At 31.1% G+C, this 16,928-nt stretch overlaps 2 protein-coding genes across 2 annotated transcripts; both read left to right on the top strand.

The window, feature by feature from the left end:
• Positions 1 to 1,398: 1,398 nt before the first annotated feature.
• On the top strand, positions 1,399 to 5,228 carry MURE (ALBINO OR PALE-GREEN 13). The gene is made up of 5 exons (XM_020361003.3): positions 1,399 to 3,217; positions 3,377 to 3,493; positions 3,612 to 3,787; positions 4,569 to 4,714; positions 4,907 to 5,228. The coding sequence occupies exons 1-5, from the start codon at positions 1,444 to 1,446 to the stop codon at positions 4,923 to 4,925; spliced, it is 2,232 nt and encodes a 743-aa protein (XP_020216592.1). The 5' UTR covers positions 1,399 to 1,443; the 3' UTR covers positions 4,926 to 5,228.
• A 7,240-nt stretch (positions 5,229 to 12,468) lies between these two features.
• On the top strand, positions 12,469 to 14,024 carry LOC109800241 (putative aquaporin PIP1-2). Its single transcript, XM_020361007.2, has 4 exons — positions 12,469 to 12,871; positions 13,012 to 13,310; positions 13,412 to 13,552; positions 13,744 to 14,024. The coding sequence occupies exons 1-4, from the start codon at positions 12,544 to 12,546 to the stop codon at positions 13,837 to 13,839; spliced, it is 864 nt and encodes a 287-aa protein (XP_020216596.1). The 5' UTR covers positions 12,469 to 12,543; the 3' UTR covers positions 13,840 to 14,024.
• The last annotated feature ends 2,904 nt before the right edge of the window (positions 14,025 to 16,928 follow it).

Below are 16,928 nucleotides of genomic sequence, written 5' to 3'. Positions count from 1 at the left end.
CTTGTTAATGTAATACTCATGTTGAGTCCACAATCAACTAGGTTAAAGTTCTCTCATAGTATGTTTGGATAAAGTAATTTAAGTGGGAAAAAGTATTTTTTTTTAAAGAAAATTTTAAAATTTTCCTCTTAAAATATCTTGTTTGGATACTCTATTAAAAGAAATTTAATATTTAAAATGTTATTTATTATTAACTAAAAACCTAAAATTCTAATTTCTCTCCCTCTCAAAACAAAGAATTCTAAAATTCCTCTAACTTCCTCAAAAAAAGGCAGCTCAGTCTTACATATACGTTTAAAAATTGAATGATTGAGAAATATTGGATATTAGATTTTTTATTTATTAGATTTTTTATTATATAAAAATTAAATGATTTTATATTTTTAATTTATAAATATTGATTAATATCTTAAGGATGATTATAGAAATAATTTAGAATTATTTATTAAAAATTCAAGATTCGTTGTGGTAACAACTGTTGTGGATATTAATAAAATTAATTAATAATAATATTAAGAATTTTCATGTTAAATCAAATAAAAAATTATTATTTTATTTGAATAATTTTAATTATAATTATTTAATTTAATAAAATATTTATAAATTAAATAAAATTAAATGTTTTATTTAAATATACAATTTTTAATACATAAAAAACAGGTTAAAAATGCACCAAAAAATATATAATTTTAAAAATGAAGAATTTAATTGTTTTATCCAATTACAAGGTTTTCTAAATGAATAAATTTAATTTATTTATCCAAACAAAAAAAAATTAAAACACAAGAATTTGAGCAATTAAAATTCTAAAAATTCGAAATTCTTTAAAATTATAAAATGCTTTATTCTAATATAACCTGAATGAATTGTAAGGATTGAATTTAAAATTGTTAGTCCACGTTAAATTTGTGCATTTTTTTTTTAATCTTAATCCAATCATGTCTCAATTCCAGCTTGGTCTACAAAAAAAAATTCATACAAATCAAGTTTTTCCTTGGGCTTAGGTCTCATTTTAGAAGCCTAAAATGAATGTTTGACTGTGACTCGAATCAACTCCATCCCTTCTAATGAAATGTTAACTTTAGGCTTTAGATTTTAAACACAAATTAAATTTAGGTCTTTTTAACTTAATTGAATAATGGCCTAACTTGGACTAAACCCAAAAATAATTGTATGGGTTGATCTTGGGCCTCATTTTAGAAGGCCCAGGTGAAAAAAAATGTGAAAACTAGTTTCATTTTTTAAAATGAAGTCCATAAATGGAGTGTCAAGTAACATAAATATTGGTCCATAAAGATTTGGGCCAAGATGAAGGAAAAGAATGATTGTTGGGCTGTCCATCAGCCTAATCCTTCCGGTGAATGGTGATTAAAAAAAAAATTCTAAAACCCAAACAAACCCCTTCATTGTACTCCCGAGTACCACCACTCTCTCTGAACTTTGATGGCGTTATCATTTCTTGGCGTTCCTAACTTGCTCTCTCCTACACTTCCAACTTCATCCACCGTAAAGCTCCAACACTTCCACAAACCCACACGCACACACTTCTTTCGTCCCCTCTCCCACCCCTTCGTCCGGGTCCGGGCCCCGTGGGCCATTGGGCCCGATGGCAAGTTCTACCCAAGCCCAGCCGACGACGACCCACCGGAAGCCGCAGAGGATTCCTCCCACGGCTTCTCCACCTTCCAACAAATCCAACGCCAAGCCGAACGCGCGCGCCAAATCGAAGAAGAAGACTACAAGAACAACCAAGCCACGTACCTCGCCGCCATCGCCGACGTCGAAGACGCTCCCGACGCCGACGCCTTCGACTCCTCCGAGGACGACCTCTTCGGCGAAATCGACAAAGCCATAGCCCTCAAGCGCAAGGAATTCGTCTCCCAAGGCCTTCTCGAACCTAATCCACCGAAACAAGACCAACTCACCGCCGTCGACGAACTCCAACCGGAGGAGCTCGGCGATTTGGACGAAATCGAACGCCTCCAGGGACTCACCGGTAACGGTGACGGAGGTTTGACCGAATCTCCGTTTGAATTCGATTTAGACAGTTACGGGAAAAGTAAGGTTAGAATAGTGGAAGGGAAGTTCAAGATGAGTTTGGCTGAACTTTTAGACGATACTAAAGTCGTCCCTGTGTCTGTTTCCGGTGACCTAGAAGTCGAAATCACCGGAATTCAGCACGATTCGAGAATTGTTACTTCGGGTGATTTGTTTGTGTGTTGCGTTGGACGGAAAAACGATGGACATATGTTTCTGTCTGAGGCTGATAAGAGAGGTGCGGTTGCTGTTGTGGCTAGTAAAGAGATTGATATTGAGGATACTTTGGGGTGTAAGGCTTTGGTTATTGTGGAAGATACGAATGCTGTTCTTGCTAAGTTGGCTGCGTCGTTTTATAAACAGCCTTCGACTAAAATGGCTGTGATTGGGATAACTGGGACTTATGGCAAAACGACCACCACCTATTTGATTAAAAGTGTGTATGAAGCTATGGGGCTGCGCACTGGGATGTTTAACTCGGTTGCTTCTTATGTCCATGGGGATAATAAGTTGGAGTTGCAAAACATGGTTTCTGATGCTGTTTTGGTTCAGAATTTGATGGCAAAGATGGTTCTCAATGGGACCGAGGCGGCAGTCATGGAGGCGAGTGGTGAGGGGTTGGGAGAGGGGAAGTATGAGGAGGTTGATTTCGATGTTGCGGTTTTCACTAATTTGAGTCCGGAGAAGGAGGGTGATAGAGACGCGCAGGCTAAGTTGTTTGCGAGGATGGTGGATCCGGATAGGCATAGGAAGGTTGTTAACTTGGATGATCCGAATGCGCCTTTTTTCGTGGCGCAAGGGAGCCAGGAAGTTCCTGTTGTGACGTTTGCCATGGAGAATAAGGATGCGGATGTTCATCCTTTGAAGTTTGAGCTTTCTTTGTTTGAGACACAGGTGTTGGTTAATACTCCCACGGGTATACTGGAGATTTCATCCGGTTTGCTTGGGAAGCATAATATTTACAACATTCTTGCGGCTGTGGCAGTTGGGATTGCGGTTGGGGCGCCCTTGGAGGACATTGTTAGAGGGATTGAGGAGGTTGATGCAGTTCCTGGGAGGTGTGAGTTGATTGATGAGGAACAAGCGTATGGGGTGATAGTAGACTATGCCAGTACTCCTGATGCATTGTCTAGATTGCTTGATTCTGTAAGAGAGCTTGGACCTCGCAGGATCATAACTGGTATGTTTGTGTTGGGTTTCTCTTGTTGCTGCAGAAGATTTCCTAAGTTAATAAAACTACACAATACTTATGTACATGCCTAAGTTTGAAGGCTTATATTATTTGATGGAAATATGCTTTCATTATTGTGCATGTCACAATTTCTTGTTCATTTTGAAGTCATTGGATGCTGTGGTGAGGACGACAGGGGTAAGAGACCCATGATGACCAAGATAGCAACAGATAAAAGTGAAGTGACCATGCTGACATCTGACAATCCCAAGAGTGAAGATCCATGTATGTATTTTGAGCATAGAATACAGACAATGTATGAATGCTTTTGCATGCTTTAACTAGCTGCTAAACAGCTTCAGAATCCTAATTTTTACATGCCTTTTTTACCTTTTTTCCCCAGTGGATATATTGGATGATATGCTAGCTGGGGTGGGATGGACAATGCAGGACTACCTGAAATATGGAGAGAATGACTATTATCCACCTCTTCCAAATGGTCATAGACTTTTTCTCCATGACATTAGGAGGGTGGCTGTGCGAGCTGCGGTTGCAATGGGAGAAGAGGGAGATGTGGTTGTAAGTTATTGGAGCTCTATTCTACATTTCGCCTTTTAATATAGAATTGAGCTAGGTTGTGATGACTCGCAAGTGACTTAATTGAAAGCAATTTGGTGCTTGGTACTGCGATAGGGATTTATAGTTTTTGGTTTTCTGAAAAATTTGAAGAATAAAGGACCAACTATATTCAAATATGTTGATTAAGAGAATAAAATAGGGGAGAAGCTTAAATTTATGTTTAAATTACTAAGTAGGTCCCTGACCTGAACTATCTGAAAATTTTCTAATGTCCCTAAACTAAAGATTATTTTAATGGGGCCCCTGATTATGTATTTTTTTTAATTTATACCAACACAGGTCAAGGACCCCATTAAAATAATTAATTTTTTAGCTTGGGGACCCAACTAAAAAAAATAGATTAGGGTCCTATTTGAAAATTCTCAAATAGTTCATGGACCTGCTTTGTAATTTAAACTTATTGCATGGGGATGAATCATCCTCCAACATTCAGTTTCATTTGTCTCTTTTTAGTTAGCCTTGCTTAAACTGTATTGGAGTTGAGAAAACTTCACGTTGATTGTCTACTGTTGATAATGTCTTTGTATAAGCTGTAGATTGACTGTATTAAAAAAATAACGTACCGATAGCATTACAAGTGGAGTTTAATAACTTTTATCCTCCTTTTGACATCTTTTTAAATTAATTCTTCAAGAATATCATATCATAAGTAAAACAAGGAATGTTAATTTGTGAGTTGTGATTAGTTAAACAGGGTTATACTTTTATATGCATGGTGCAGGTAGTCGCTGGTAAAGGCCATGAAACATATCAAATAGAAGGTGAAAAGAAGGATTTTTTTGATGATAGAGAAGAGTGCCGAGAGGCATTGCAGTATGTTGACGAGCTTCACCAAGCTGGAATTGATACAAGTGAATTTCCATGGAGGTAATGTCCAATGTTTTCCTCTTTTATGTCATTTTGTAACTTGACAAGGCTGGTTATTGGCAATATCAGTCTAAGACAACACCTGTTACAAAATAATAAAAGAAAAAGAAAAACACAGAAGAAGTAGAATTGTCATCTGTTGCTCAGTAAAAATAATGTTTATTTTGTTTTTGTTTCTTGTTACTGTTGCAGGTTGCCAGAGAGCCATTGATTTTGATAGTTAAGGCTGTTGTGACAAATAATGGGTTGTTCTGGACTGTTTGCAACTTAGAAGAAAAGGGCCTTTGCTTTGCGTGATTAGAGGGCTTTCCAAAAATATGGCCTTCAGATTCCATCCAGCCAAATATTGCACAGTAGGCTTAGTACAGTTTATCCAACCGTTTCTTTTTGTTTATACAAATGTAGTCATAATTTTTTATCTTCCTTTCTTTTTCCCTTTCTCCGATGTTCTTTTCCAATGTAATTCTACGTCTTCTAACTAAATTAATGCAATAGTTAGCTTCCTCTTTCTTCACTCTGTATAACAAATTCAGTCTTTATTGTTAGAGGAGGGATACTTCTCACGGGCATTTTTCTTATATACTAATACGTTCTGTATTTACTGTACATCTTACGAGTATCAACTCTGAGTAAAATTAATATTTCTCTTCAATTAATTCAAGAAGATTTATCTTTTTAATTATTGATCGATGATTCACTTTAGACGCAATAAAAAGTTAGCAACTATTGCTAAAATACTAAAATATAGTCGGTGCTGTATAATTAAACAAAATCCTTAATTGAACTTGGCCAACGAAGTGGGATATCCTATCCAACAAGAGTTTGAGAAGCTTTATATTTAGGCCATCACTCTGTCTCTGAGCATCGACAATCAGCACCAATATTCTTCCGGAGTGGGCTCTTGAGTCTTAAGGCCCAACCTATCAAAATAAATTCTCTTTCATTAATAACAATTCACAGTTCTCCATATTGTAGATATAAAGCTGATCCCAAAGAGTCAAAGTATAGCTTTTTTTTTTAAAAAGAAAAAATTGCACTTAACTCTCATAAAATATTTTTAATTCACATACTTTTCTTCTAATTTTTAAATAAATACTAACCTTCGTGACATATATAATTCTTTATATAAAATAACATTATTTGTAAATTACTAAAAAAAAGTTTTTTTTAATGCAAGTGTCAACAATTGAATGAGACTAAACATGAAAATTAAACTTGCACAAGTAGGTACCCATTTGACTCAAACTTGATTTTACGGGAAAAACCCACTTTAAGCATGTTTGGGTACAAATTTTATGCAACTTGAAAAATCGGGTTCAAGTACGAGTTCAAGTATGTATCTCTTCGCTCTCATATCCACCCTACTATATTTTTTTTAGAGCAAAAAGATAATATATATATATATGTATAGAGGAAGGTTCAAACGACACCGGTGTAACTTTTAGTAAGTGTTACACCGCTCAATAACTTTAAATGTGAATTTTGAAAATTCAACCGTTAGATTGAAAGTTCATATATCTTAGATCATATATATCAAATTTTATATTAATCTAAGATGATTTGATACTTCATTCTCATAAAACAAAATTGACATAATATATACATTTCAAAATATACTAAAATTTTGATACTTCATTCTCATAAAAACAAAATTGACATAATATATACATTTCAAAATATATTAAAATATGAATACTTTGATTACCTTCAAGTTGTTGTTCAATTTTAACAAAATTTGATATATATGATCTAAGAGATATGAACTTTCAATTTAACGGTTAGATTTTCAAAATTTACATTTAATATAAAATTATTGAGCGGTGTAACACTTACTAAAAGTTACACCGGTATCGTTTGAGCCCTCCTTATATATATATATATATATATATATATATATATATATATATATTAAAGTTAAATTTTATTTTTTTATAAATATTAAAAATATAAATTTACTTCAAATAGAAATTTTAAATTTTTATAAATATTAAAATTTGCTTAAGTAAATTTTTAGAAAATTTACTTCAAGAATTAAAAATCTGGAGGGAGGTAGGAGGCACTAGGGTGAAGGAATTTTTTCTTCTGATGAAAGCATCATCTCACAAGTCCCACTACCACTAATATAATGTTCATTAATTATTGCTTAAAACTATTAGAAAAACAAGGCCTCTTCTTGCTAGTATCATTTGATTAAAAAGCTTCTTCTCTGACTAATGTACGTCCATTCTGGCAGGTAAATTGGGTGGCAAACGATGGCCATGTCTGTCATTACCTGTACTTACCATGTCTGTTATTTTTTTTTTTTAAGAATTTATTTTTTGAAGTTTGACTAACAACGATGATTATTGATTACTTCCTTCTTTTTGTTTTAATTTTTTTTAAATTGTGGTTAGTCTTCTAATTACTAGGAACTAAACTTGATGAATGGGCATGGCCTACCACTACCAGGACTACCATACATTAATTGTTCCATGCACTCTTGCTAGTTTTAAAATTTAATAGATGAGAATAATTTGGAAGAATCTTCTTTCGTTTACTTTTTTTTTAATCAAGAAAAAGAAAATGATTTCGTCTACAACATTGCAAAACAGCTTAATTAGTAATTATTAGTTAGCTAGGTAGTGATAGTTTCATGCTCATGCATGTATACATGGACACTTCTAATTATGACATTTCGTGGACCAGAGGAGAAGCAGAATTGAGAAAGACCATCCATGTGCACATCACATATCAATTCCAACAACATAATGAAATTGAAGGAGATAATGAAACTCCGACCTGTACAGTGTAATAATGACATAATTGGTTGCATATAATCTTTTTGGATTAGATGCCAAATATAATGTTCTATGAAACCAATCCTGCCAGCCTGTCCCACTTACCCACGTACCAAAAGCCTCCATATTTTCTTTCTGGCAAAGATATTGCTATGTTCAACAGGTAAAAAAATTATTTATTTTATTTTGGGTTAAAATGTAGGCATAATCCTAATTTTATATTATAAGAGAATCCAAGATTATTTCATTTTAAAATCAGGCTAGACATTTTTTTAATTTAAAAATTTGATTGCTCTGAATAATAAGGGAAAAACTTCACCTAGGAGCTAGAAGCATTCTCGGATTGCGTTCGAAAATGTCCAAATTTATGCTTCATGGCCAACCTTACCCTAAAATTATGTTATGTTTTAAAGTATACTTCTTTAAATAAAATAAATTAAGAAGAGAGAAATGTTAAATTACTTAAAATTGATGGGTTTTTGTCACTTTACGCGTAGACCTATTATGAAACTGGTAATTGACTTTCCCTTTTTGTAAAAAAATTATTACAAATTTTCAAATTATTTTTTTAAGATTTAATTGAGATTATTTTGTTACAAAATAATGATCGAATGAACTATCGTTAAACGTCACGTTGAAATTGTTTTATTATTAAACCATAATTATTAAATTCACGGTTCAAAAGTTAGAATAATAAAATAAAAAATTAAATATAATAAATTATATTATGATATAACATAAAATTTATTAAAGGTCTCAAAATTTGTAAACACGAATCTGTTCATTCTAAATACAATAAAAAAGGCTTTAGTATTTACAATATTGTGAGAGGGAGATCAGCAAAGGTTGGTTTTAGTGAAAGAGTGTAACATTGTTTTGAGTGTTTTACTTTAATTGAATGATTAATTGAGTTATTGATAGTGTTGTTGTTTGAAAATTCTAGTAGCTAAGGAATTTTAAGAGTTAGGTTGTTTTTAAGATAATTTTAAATATAGTTAAATTCGATCATCCTATAAAGAATATATTAATTTTTTTTAAAATGTGAATTTCATAAATTTATATTTTAAATTTTTTTAAAGAGGAATTAGTGAGGAGCTCTTTGAAATTCAAGTTTTTTTTTAATCCTTTTTCTATACTAAAATCCCTTTATTCTTCCTTCCTTATGGTTAAATCACTTGGCTAAGTTGGAGATTCAAAGCGTATTGAGCCAAGAATCTCAAGTTAAAGAAATCGTATGAAATTCTTCTTTCTTTTCTTCTCTTCTTAGTTTAGATCAACAAGGGGTAAAGGAAACTTGTTTTCGAATCAATATTTATGAATGGTGATTTGTTGTTGCTTATAATCATTGATATACAGTTGTTAATTGATTGAATTTATGAAATGAGAATTGATAGAGTTGGAGTGTCTTGAAATGTTGGTTGTGAAGGGTAGTTGATGATCTTTGTGAATCTTGGTTGCATGTTGATTTTGGAGTTGCTTTTGAGTCATACAAATTGAAAATATGTTGTATATCTTGTTGCATGTTGGATTCTTGGCTAGATTTTGGGTAGATTGGCCAATCTAATTTCTACATAAGTGCAAAATTTATTTGATGTTGCATTAGGTACGCCTTCATGACATTGCACATGGTTTGAAGTCAAGGATTTATATTCTCTTAATGCCACATGATTAGTAACGTCAACGTGAAGAGAGAGAATCATTTTTGACTTGATCACGTCGAACGTAAGTTTGAATGGTGTCGAGTGTAAGGAAAGAGAATCATCTCTATCTAAATTGATGTCGGACGAAAATGGAGTGATGTTGGACTTGAATCAAATGGAAACCCTTTAGGACAAGGTGTGGGATTTATTTAAATATATTTATCACTGCATTTACAATATTAACTTAATTATATATTTTGTTGTGTAAATATTAAATATTCAAATCATAATTATCTTATCAAGATAAAATTATGATCACATTTAGAGACTAAAGTGACGTCAAGTTAAAATTCTAGAACTAAAGTGACATTAAATTACAATTTTAGGGACTAAAGTAACATTGTGTTACACTTTTAGGGATTAAGTTATAGTTTCAAGAACTAAAGTGGCATTGTGTTACACTTTCAAGGATTAAAATGATATTATATTATAATTATGTTACATGATACATATCTGTCATGTGATACAACCACATAACACGTATCACTCCACATATGTCACATGACATGACAATGTCATATAGACATTTCCATTTAAGAAAACAAAGCTTAATTAACAGAGTGACTCAAATGAACGACGAATTACATTTTCGAAGATTTTTTTTTAATTTCACTATAATTAAAAACTAAATTGAAAATAGTATACAATTTCAAAAATTAATTTGATCATTTTTTTTTAAACTTGAAACATAAAAAGTAAAATTCAGTTGTTATGATACTTAATTATATAACATGATATTATAAAAATATGTCACTTATAATTAAATAAAAAATAAAAAGTTTAATGTATTTAAATTTAGACTTGATCAGTAAAAAAAAATAAATAAAAAAAAAACTTGATCCGCATGTGACGCGCAGGTCCAAGACCAACAGGGTATCTCTCGAGTATGAGCTGTTGTGCACAAATCCTGACGGTCCCACTCTGTCTACTTTTGGTTTGCAATGCAATCATAATCATGTTGTGACACTCAGGATTAGCCCTACCATAATCAAACTCCACCAATATTTGATACACCATGCTCTTCATTATTCCTTATTCTTCATCATCGTCCAAATAATACAAATGTAATATCAAAGACAATAATCCCTAAAATCACTCAAAATCTCCACATATATGAAGCAAGCTATGCATCCTTTTAATAAGTTGTGTTGAATGTTTATTCTTCTAAGTAACATGTTTTATTTATTTTTTTAATTATGTTATATCCATAATTAAGTTCATGACTAATCAAAAACTTTATTGATGACTACTAGAGTTAGTCTAGTGGTTAGGTGGGGAGAAGTTGAGATAATTAGAAACATGAGAACCTAGGTTCAATCCTCATTGCGACCATCTTTATAATCTTTCTTATCTTTACAAAAAAAAAAGAATTTTATCGATCACTTTTAATAAAGTTATTTTTGTAATTATATATATTTTTTATATAAATGACTCAAAATTTAATTATCACATTTTTTAAACATAGATGTACAAGTTAATTATATAAAAAAAAAAACAACAACTATAATTCGAAATATAAAAGCGTAGTTGTTTAATTATCGAAGAAATTATTTTTTTGAATTATACTATTTATATACCTTTCTATAATGGCATTTTCTAAAAATACTTAATTTAAATTAGTTAAAAGAAAAAACTATTAAATAGAGTTTCAAAATTATGTACGTGAAGTATTTTATTTTCTCTATTCCCCAAATATGCTTCGTATCTGTAATTTTAGAAAATTAATTATTATTTTTTATATATTGCAGTCTTTTTTTTCATAAAACAATCTGAATGTTTTTCTTATTTTATTAATGTAATACAATATTTTATTTATTTATGTCACATTAATTAGAAAATAAATAACATATGTACTGATAATGTAATTTTTTTTCACATTATCTAATCATAAGTTGTTAATTATTGTATTTTTTACTTTATAATAATCATCTTAAGAGTTTCATTAAAAAATAATTTAAATATTTAACAACATAATTATTTTATATTAATTTTTCATGTCTATTCAAATCTTAAATATTTTATTTAATATTTTTTTCTTGTTTACATTTTCTATTATGCAAATAAATTTTATAAGCATTTTATGTGTAGTACAATTTAGTTAGAGGAGTGTTTATGACATGACTTGCCTGAATATCCAATATTCTTTAAGAAAATAAATGTTTTGAATAATTATATATATTTTTAATTTTACAATTTAATTATATACAATATTAAAATTTATATAACACAAATTGAGATCATTAATCCAATCTTGTGTTTTATATATTTAAAATCTTAAATAAATCAGAATCATATTGAAATAACTAACTATAATTTTTTATTGTTGATGAAATAAATATAAGAAAAAATGATTCGTAATTATGGCATCTTTGTTAAGTGCAATGCAACAGTAATACTAACGTGAGTGTTGCAGGACAATAACCAGAAACTACACTTTGATAAGGACCAAAGAGCCATCTCCATGTGCCTGTCACTTTCTCAACGGCCACTTCTTCTCGCCCATCCGATTCCTTTCTTGATCCTGTGGCTCTCATTTGCCTACCGTTAAAGTTAAAGCCTTCCTATTTTTCAAGTTTTAACTTTCCCAAACGGAACACTACTCATAGAGTCATAGTCATAGTCTCATACCATCATGCATAACGGCTAACATTATTGAATTTATATTGCCTCTAACAGAAATTCATCTCATATTTTGTTATGTACCATAATTCATTCACTGATTAAATACCATAAAAATGAATCTTCTTTTCCTATCTCGGTGCTATTATAGTATTCAGTAAAATCCAAGTCCTCCGCTTCTTATTTTTTGTCTTAGTAACCGGGCATTATTAATATTCGTAGGAGTATTAAATATATTCTTAATAATTTTGAACGTGATGAAAAAATATATTTAAACTACTTTAATTTACATGATAATGATACTGATATTGTTTGATTGAAAAGCATGACAACTGTTTTTGTAAATGTAAAACAGAAAGAATCATTGAAAAGACAAAATATTAAAGTGTAGAGGAAGACATCGAGAAGTCTGCGGCGGATAACAAGAAGACAAAGCAACCAGCATGTAGCATTGTAGACTTGTAGCTGCTAAAAATGATTCATCCTTTTAACTAACCCTCGTCTTATTAGTTTTTTAATCCCAAAAGTAATATATAATGAAAACCAAAGCATAACAGTACAGTAGCGCATTGGAATTTGCTAAAAACAAAAAAACAGTCACACTTAACCTTTTAGCTTATAAAAATAATAAGTATTTGCAAATAATGGAGTTCCTTTCCTCTTTCCACTATATAATGAGACTATTGTGATCTGAAGGTGAGATAAGAAAAGAAAGGAAAGGGTGTGAGTGAAAATGGAGAACAAAGAGGAAGATGTTAAGGTTGGAGCAAACAAATTCTCAGAAAGGCAACCAATTGGAACAGCAGCTCAGAGTGACAAGGACTACAAGGAGCCACCACCAGCTCCTCTGTTTGAGCCTGGTGAGCTCAAATCATGGTCCTTCTACAGAGCTGGAATTGCTGAGTTTGTGGCCACATTCTTGTTCCTCTACATTACCATCTTAACTGTCATGGGTGTCAACAATTCATCCTCCAAGTGCTCCTCTGTTGGCATTCAAGGCATTGCTTGGGCCTTTGGTGGCATGATTTTTGCCCTTGTCTACTGCACTGCTGGAATATCAGGTATTTTGTTGCACTCTCATGATGTCTTTACTTATATACACCATTCTGGTGATATTATAAGTCAATGTGGGACTTCTAACATGTTTTTTTGGTTGAAATATTTTGAGCTAAGCCAGATCTGTGTTTGTTTGTTGTTGCAGGGGGACACATCAACCCAGCTGTGACCTTTGGTCTGTTTTTGGCAAGGAAGCTGTCCCTGACTAGGGCACTGTTCTACATTGTCATGCAGTGCCTTGGAGCCATTTGTGGGGCTGGTGTGGTGAAGGGGTTTGAGGGCAATGGTAGGTATGAGATGTTCAAAGGTGGAGCAAACTTTGTGGCTTCTGGATATACCAAGGGTGATGGCCTTGGAGCTGAGATTGTAGGCACTTTTATTCTTGTCTACACCGTTTTCTCTGCCACTGATGCCAAGAGAAATGCTAGGGACTCTCATGTTCCTGTATGTATTTTATTCTTTCCATTTTGGCTTATAAATAAATGGGTATGTTACAATTTTGCAATTAATGATGTGGTTAATTTATGGTATGATAATAATTGTAGATTTTGGCTCCACTTCCCATTGGATTTGCTGTGTTCTTGGTCCACTTGGCTACCATTCCCATCACAGGAACTGGTATTAACCCAGCTAGGAGTCTTGGAGCTGCCATCATCTACAACAGGGACCATGCATGGGATGATCAGGTATTTTTCTATTTTTACTTTGTTTAAATTTTTGTTATATTTCTGTTCTTCTTAGAATGTATGTGGGTTTGATATTAATTCAAAAATCTTATAGTATCCACTTATATATTATTTATTTATTTATTTGTTTGACTTGAGACTTAAATGTGGCTTAAAAAATAATGGAATTTATGATTTTTGTGGTTTTGCAGTGGATTTTCTGGGTTGGACCTTTCATTGGAGCTGCACTTGCTGCTGTGTATCACCAGATAATCATCCGAGCAATTCCTTTCAAGACAAGGGCTTAGGGCTTAGGGCTCTTGTTTTTTTGTTTTATGTGCTTGTATCATCATTATTGTTGTGTATCTGGAGTCTTCATTTGGAAATTCATGTGAATCTTTTTGTGTTAATCCATTGTATGGATGTAAATTATGACATGATTACTTCCTCCCATTGTATTCGTCACACTGAATGGATTACCTTTTTTCTTTTATGCTGCTTCCACTAGAAAGAAAATTATGTATTTCATGTTTCGATTGTTTGCAAACGCGCACGATTATAATTTAAAAGCCGTGTGAAATTTGTAATCTCAAAGGCCTGAAATTGCGCAATCTATCTAAGTTCAAAGAAATAAAATAGAAAAAAAAAAGAGTAAATTGTTTCGAAAGTATTTTTTTTAGTACAAATTAAATTTATAAAGTATTTTTTTCTTATAGGCTCTTTCTGCTGAACAGTGCATCGATGCATCCTTTAACTGCCAAAAGAGAAACAGCTTTTACCTGCAACCCGCCGAACAAGGAAAGTAGGTAAAAGAATCTAACTTAGAGCTTCTCCACTCCCTTGAAATAAAAAACTCTCACTTTATTTTTTATTTACCATCACAACTTTATGTAATTCACTAATTTTAACTTTAATGCAACTTTTTATCAGAATATTATTTGATTCATAAATATTATTTATTTATTAATATTTCATATTTTATCTTATATATATATTAAACAAACTTGCAATAAAATTTTGATTATAAACAACTCTATAATTTTAAACAACTTAAAATTACATGTGATAAATTAAAATAATATTTTATTATAAACAACTCTCATTCGACATAATTTTATCAATTTAGATTTAGCTTAATAAAGTCTTAAACACCCACAATTTATGTTTGAAAATTCACGGCATCTGCATAATGCTTACATATTTAGTGTGAAAAAAAGTTGATGTACCTAATTTACACCGTGAAATCGGAAGCCAAATGTCATATCGCCATAAAATTCGTATTGAGTTTTGTTTAAGGTTACATTGAATATGACACGATAGGTTAATTGGATATAAATATGCTATGAGATTAATTAGTGTAACTAAGTTTGTTATGAGATTATTTTTTAAATATCACGTTTTTCTAATATTTAGTTAGGAATTAAGATTCTAATTTTATATTTTACACGATTGGTCACTTCTAATTAATATATATTGACTTGACTTATATATTGTAATTGTTTTATATATGTGTGTTTAAGTCTTACTACTAAGGATTTTTAAAACTTTTCCTCTAGACTTAGATTGATTGTCACAACTCAACAATATCATGCCTAAATGTCCAAAGCATTCTCAACATTCATCATCTCAAACAACACAACAATTTCTTTCATGTTCAACACAGCTACATAACCAACATCCAACTCTACAACTCAACATGCACATCTTAACTTATAATAATCTTCTCAATCATCATTCATCTCAGAACATCATCATATATAGAATAACAACACTTAACAACTTTAAAGAATGCAACATATACTTCTATTGATCTCATTTTCAACAATTCATCAATATATCAACACATGTTTCTTCAGTAACTAATGTCCGACGCCACTTATGATTGTGATGCATATAATTGCCATGTTGTTGTGTTGTTGAAGATGATATAATGATGTGATGTTCCTGTGTTGTATATATGTGGTTTCTTTTTACTCAAGCTTACTTTTGCGTGTTTCCATGTGGTTTAGATTGTGATAACTATACGTGGTATGAGAGCAAGGTAGGGATAGGGTCGGAATGTTATTGTAAAGGCCATTCAATGGTATAAGAGCTGGAAGATGTTTTGTTGACTACCTGATAAGGGATAAATGTGTATATGTAGTAGTAGATGCTTGACCGGTAACTTAAGATGTATAATTTACATTTATTAAATTACTATATTTATATTGCACATATTTATTTAATTGATCATCTTTACATGCATCCAGTATAGTACATGATTCTCGTATCTATAAATCTATGATTTTAAGTTATATGTTTTTTATTATTAGTCATTGTGTCATACAATGTAGAAACCAAGGTAGGTTGTTACATTTTTCATATTCTTTTGAATAGATTATAATGAAAACATAAATAACAAATGCACGTTAGAAACCCGATACTGACATCCAATCATCCATCTCGAGATCCATTTGTTGCTTTCTTTTCTTTTTTTATTTAAATTTCATTTTGATCTTAGTTACATCGCTAGAAGAATGCTAAAAGAACATCAAAATAATTCATGCAACACAAATTACCTATGTAGTTTTATTAAGATGGAAAAGTTCCATTGCATTTCTTGATTTGTACCTACAAATCTTAAATGATCATCAGTAATTTATTGGCTATAAAGTGTTTCCAAACACATTACTAATGCATGATTAAATTTAATGATCATTAAAATTCCTGATCTTGAATTTTTATGATGAATTAAATGTTCGGAAAATATCATTTAAAAAATATGTATTTTTTTAAAATAAAATGATTAATAGAAATAAGCGACCGTGTTTTTGAAAATAAACTCATAATATTGATTAAATAGACTATAGTTATTCACTTATTCACGTATATTTTCTTTCAGAAACTATAATATTGCAGCACTCAGAAACCAAATCAGACATTAAATGAGTTTTACTCTGAATAAAAATTACAACCTTAATCCACAACCTAACAAAGGACAATTTTCCAATCATTAAACTATGTTTTTTTCCTAGTACACCATTTTTATATACATATATAATAATTTGTGTATATGTTAAATGTTTATTATATATGATGAAAGGGTTGACAGATTTAGTACTTTTAATAATTATATATAAACAAATATTAGAAATTGTAAAAGCCATTTAATGGTATAAGAGCTAGAGGATGTTTTGTTGACTACTTGATAAAGGATAAATTGTATATGTAGTAGTAGATGCTTGACCGATAACTTAAGATGTATAGTTTACATTTATTAGTATATAAATTCATTTATATCGTGACCGGTAACTTTATATGTAGTACTTTTATATCGTGACATAAAATCATTTTATTCAAATAGAATATAATTATTTTTTTTACATCAAAGAGATATAGTATTTCACTAAAAAGTAAA

The sequence above is a fragment of the Cajanus cajan genome, chromosome 2 (genome assembly GCF_000230855.2).
Source record: "Cajanus cajan strain Asha chromosome 2, NIPB_CcT2T_4, whole genome shotgun sequence".
Taxonomy (NCBI): Eukaryota; Viridiplantae; Streptophyta; class Magnoliopsida; order Fabales; family Fabaceae; genus Cajanus; species Cajanus cajan.
The sequence above is the reverse complement of the archived record's forward strand: the minus strand, read 5'-3'. Positions and strand labels throughout refer to the sequence as shown.

Excerpts from the sequence above, each read along its gene's own strand:
- MURE (XM_020361003.3), top strand. The coding sequence starts at position 1,444 with ATGGCGTTATCATTTCTTGGCGTTCCTAACTTGCTCTCTCCTACACTT. Across the intron at positions 3,218-3,376 it reads ACCTCGCAGGATCATAACTG|TCATTGGATGCTGTGGTGAG; the intron begins GTATGTTTGTGT and ends TTCATTTTGAAG. Across the intron at positions 3,788-4,568 it reads GAGAAGAGGGAGATGTGGTT|GTAGTCGCTGGTAAAGGCCA; the intron begins GTAAGTTATTGG and ends TGCATGGTGCAG.
- LOC109800241 (XM_020361007.2), top strand. The coding sequence starts at position 12,544 with ATGGAGAACAAAGAGGAAGATGTTAAGGTTGGAGCAAACAAATTCTCA. Across the intron at positions 12,872-13,011 it reads CTGCACTGCTGGAATATCAG|GGGGACACATCAACCCAGCT; the intron begins GTATTTTGTTGC and ends TTGTTGTTGCAG. Across the intron at positions 13,553-13,743 it reads ACCATGCATGGGATGATCAG|TGGATTTTCTGGGTTGGACC; the intron begins GTATTTTTCTAT and ends GTGGTTTTGCAG.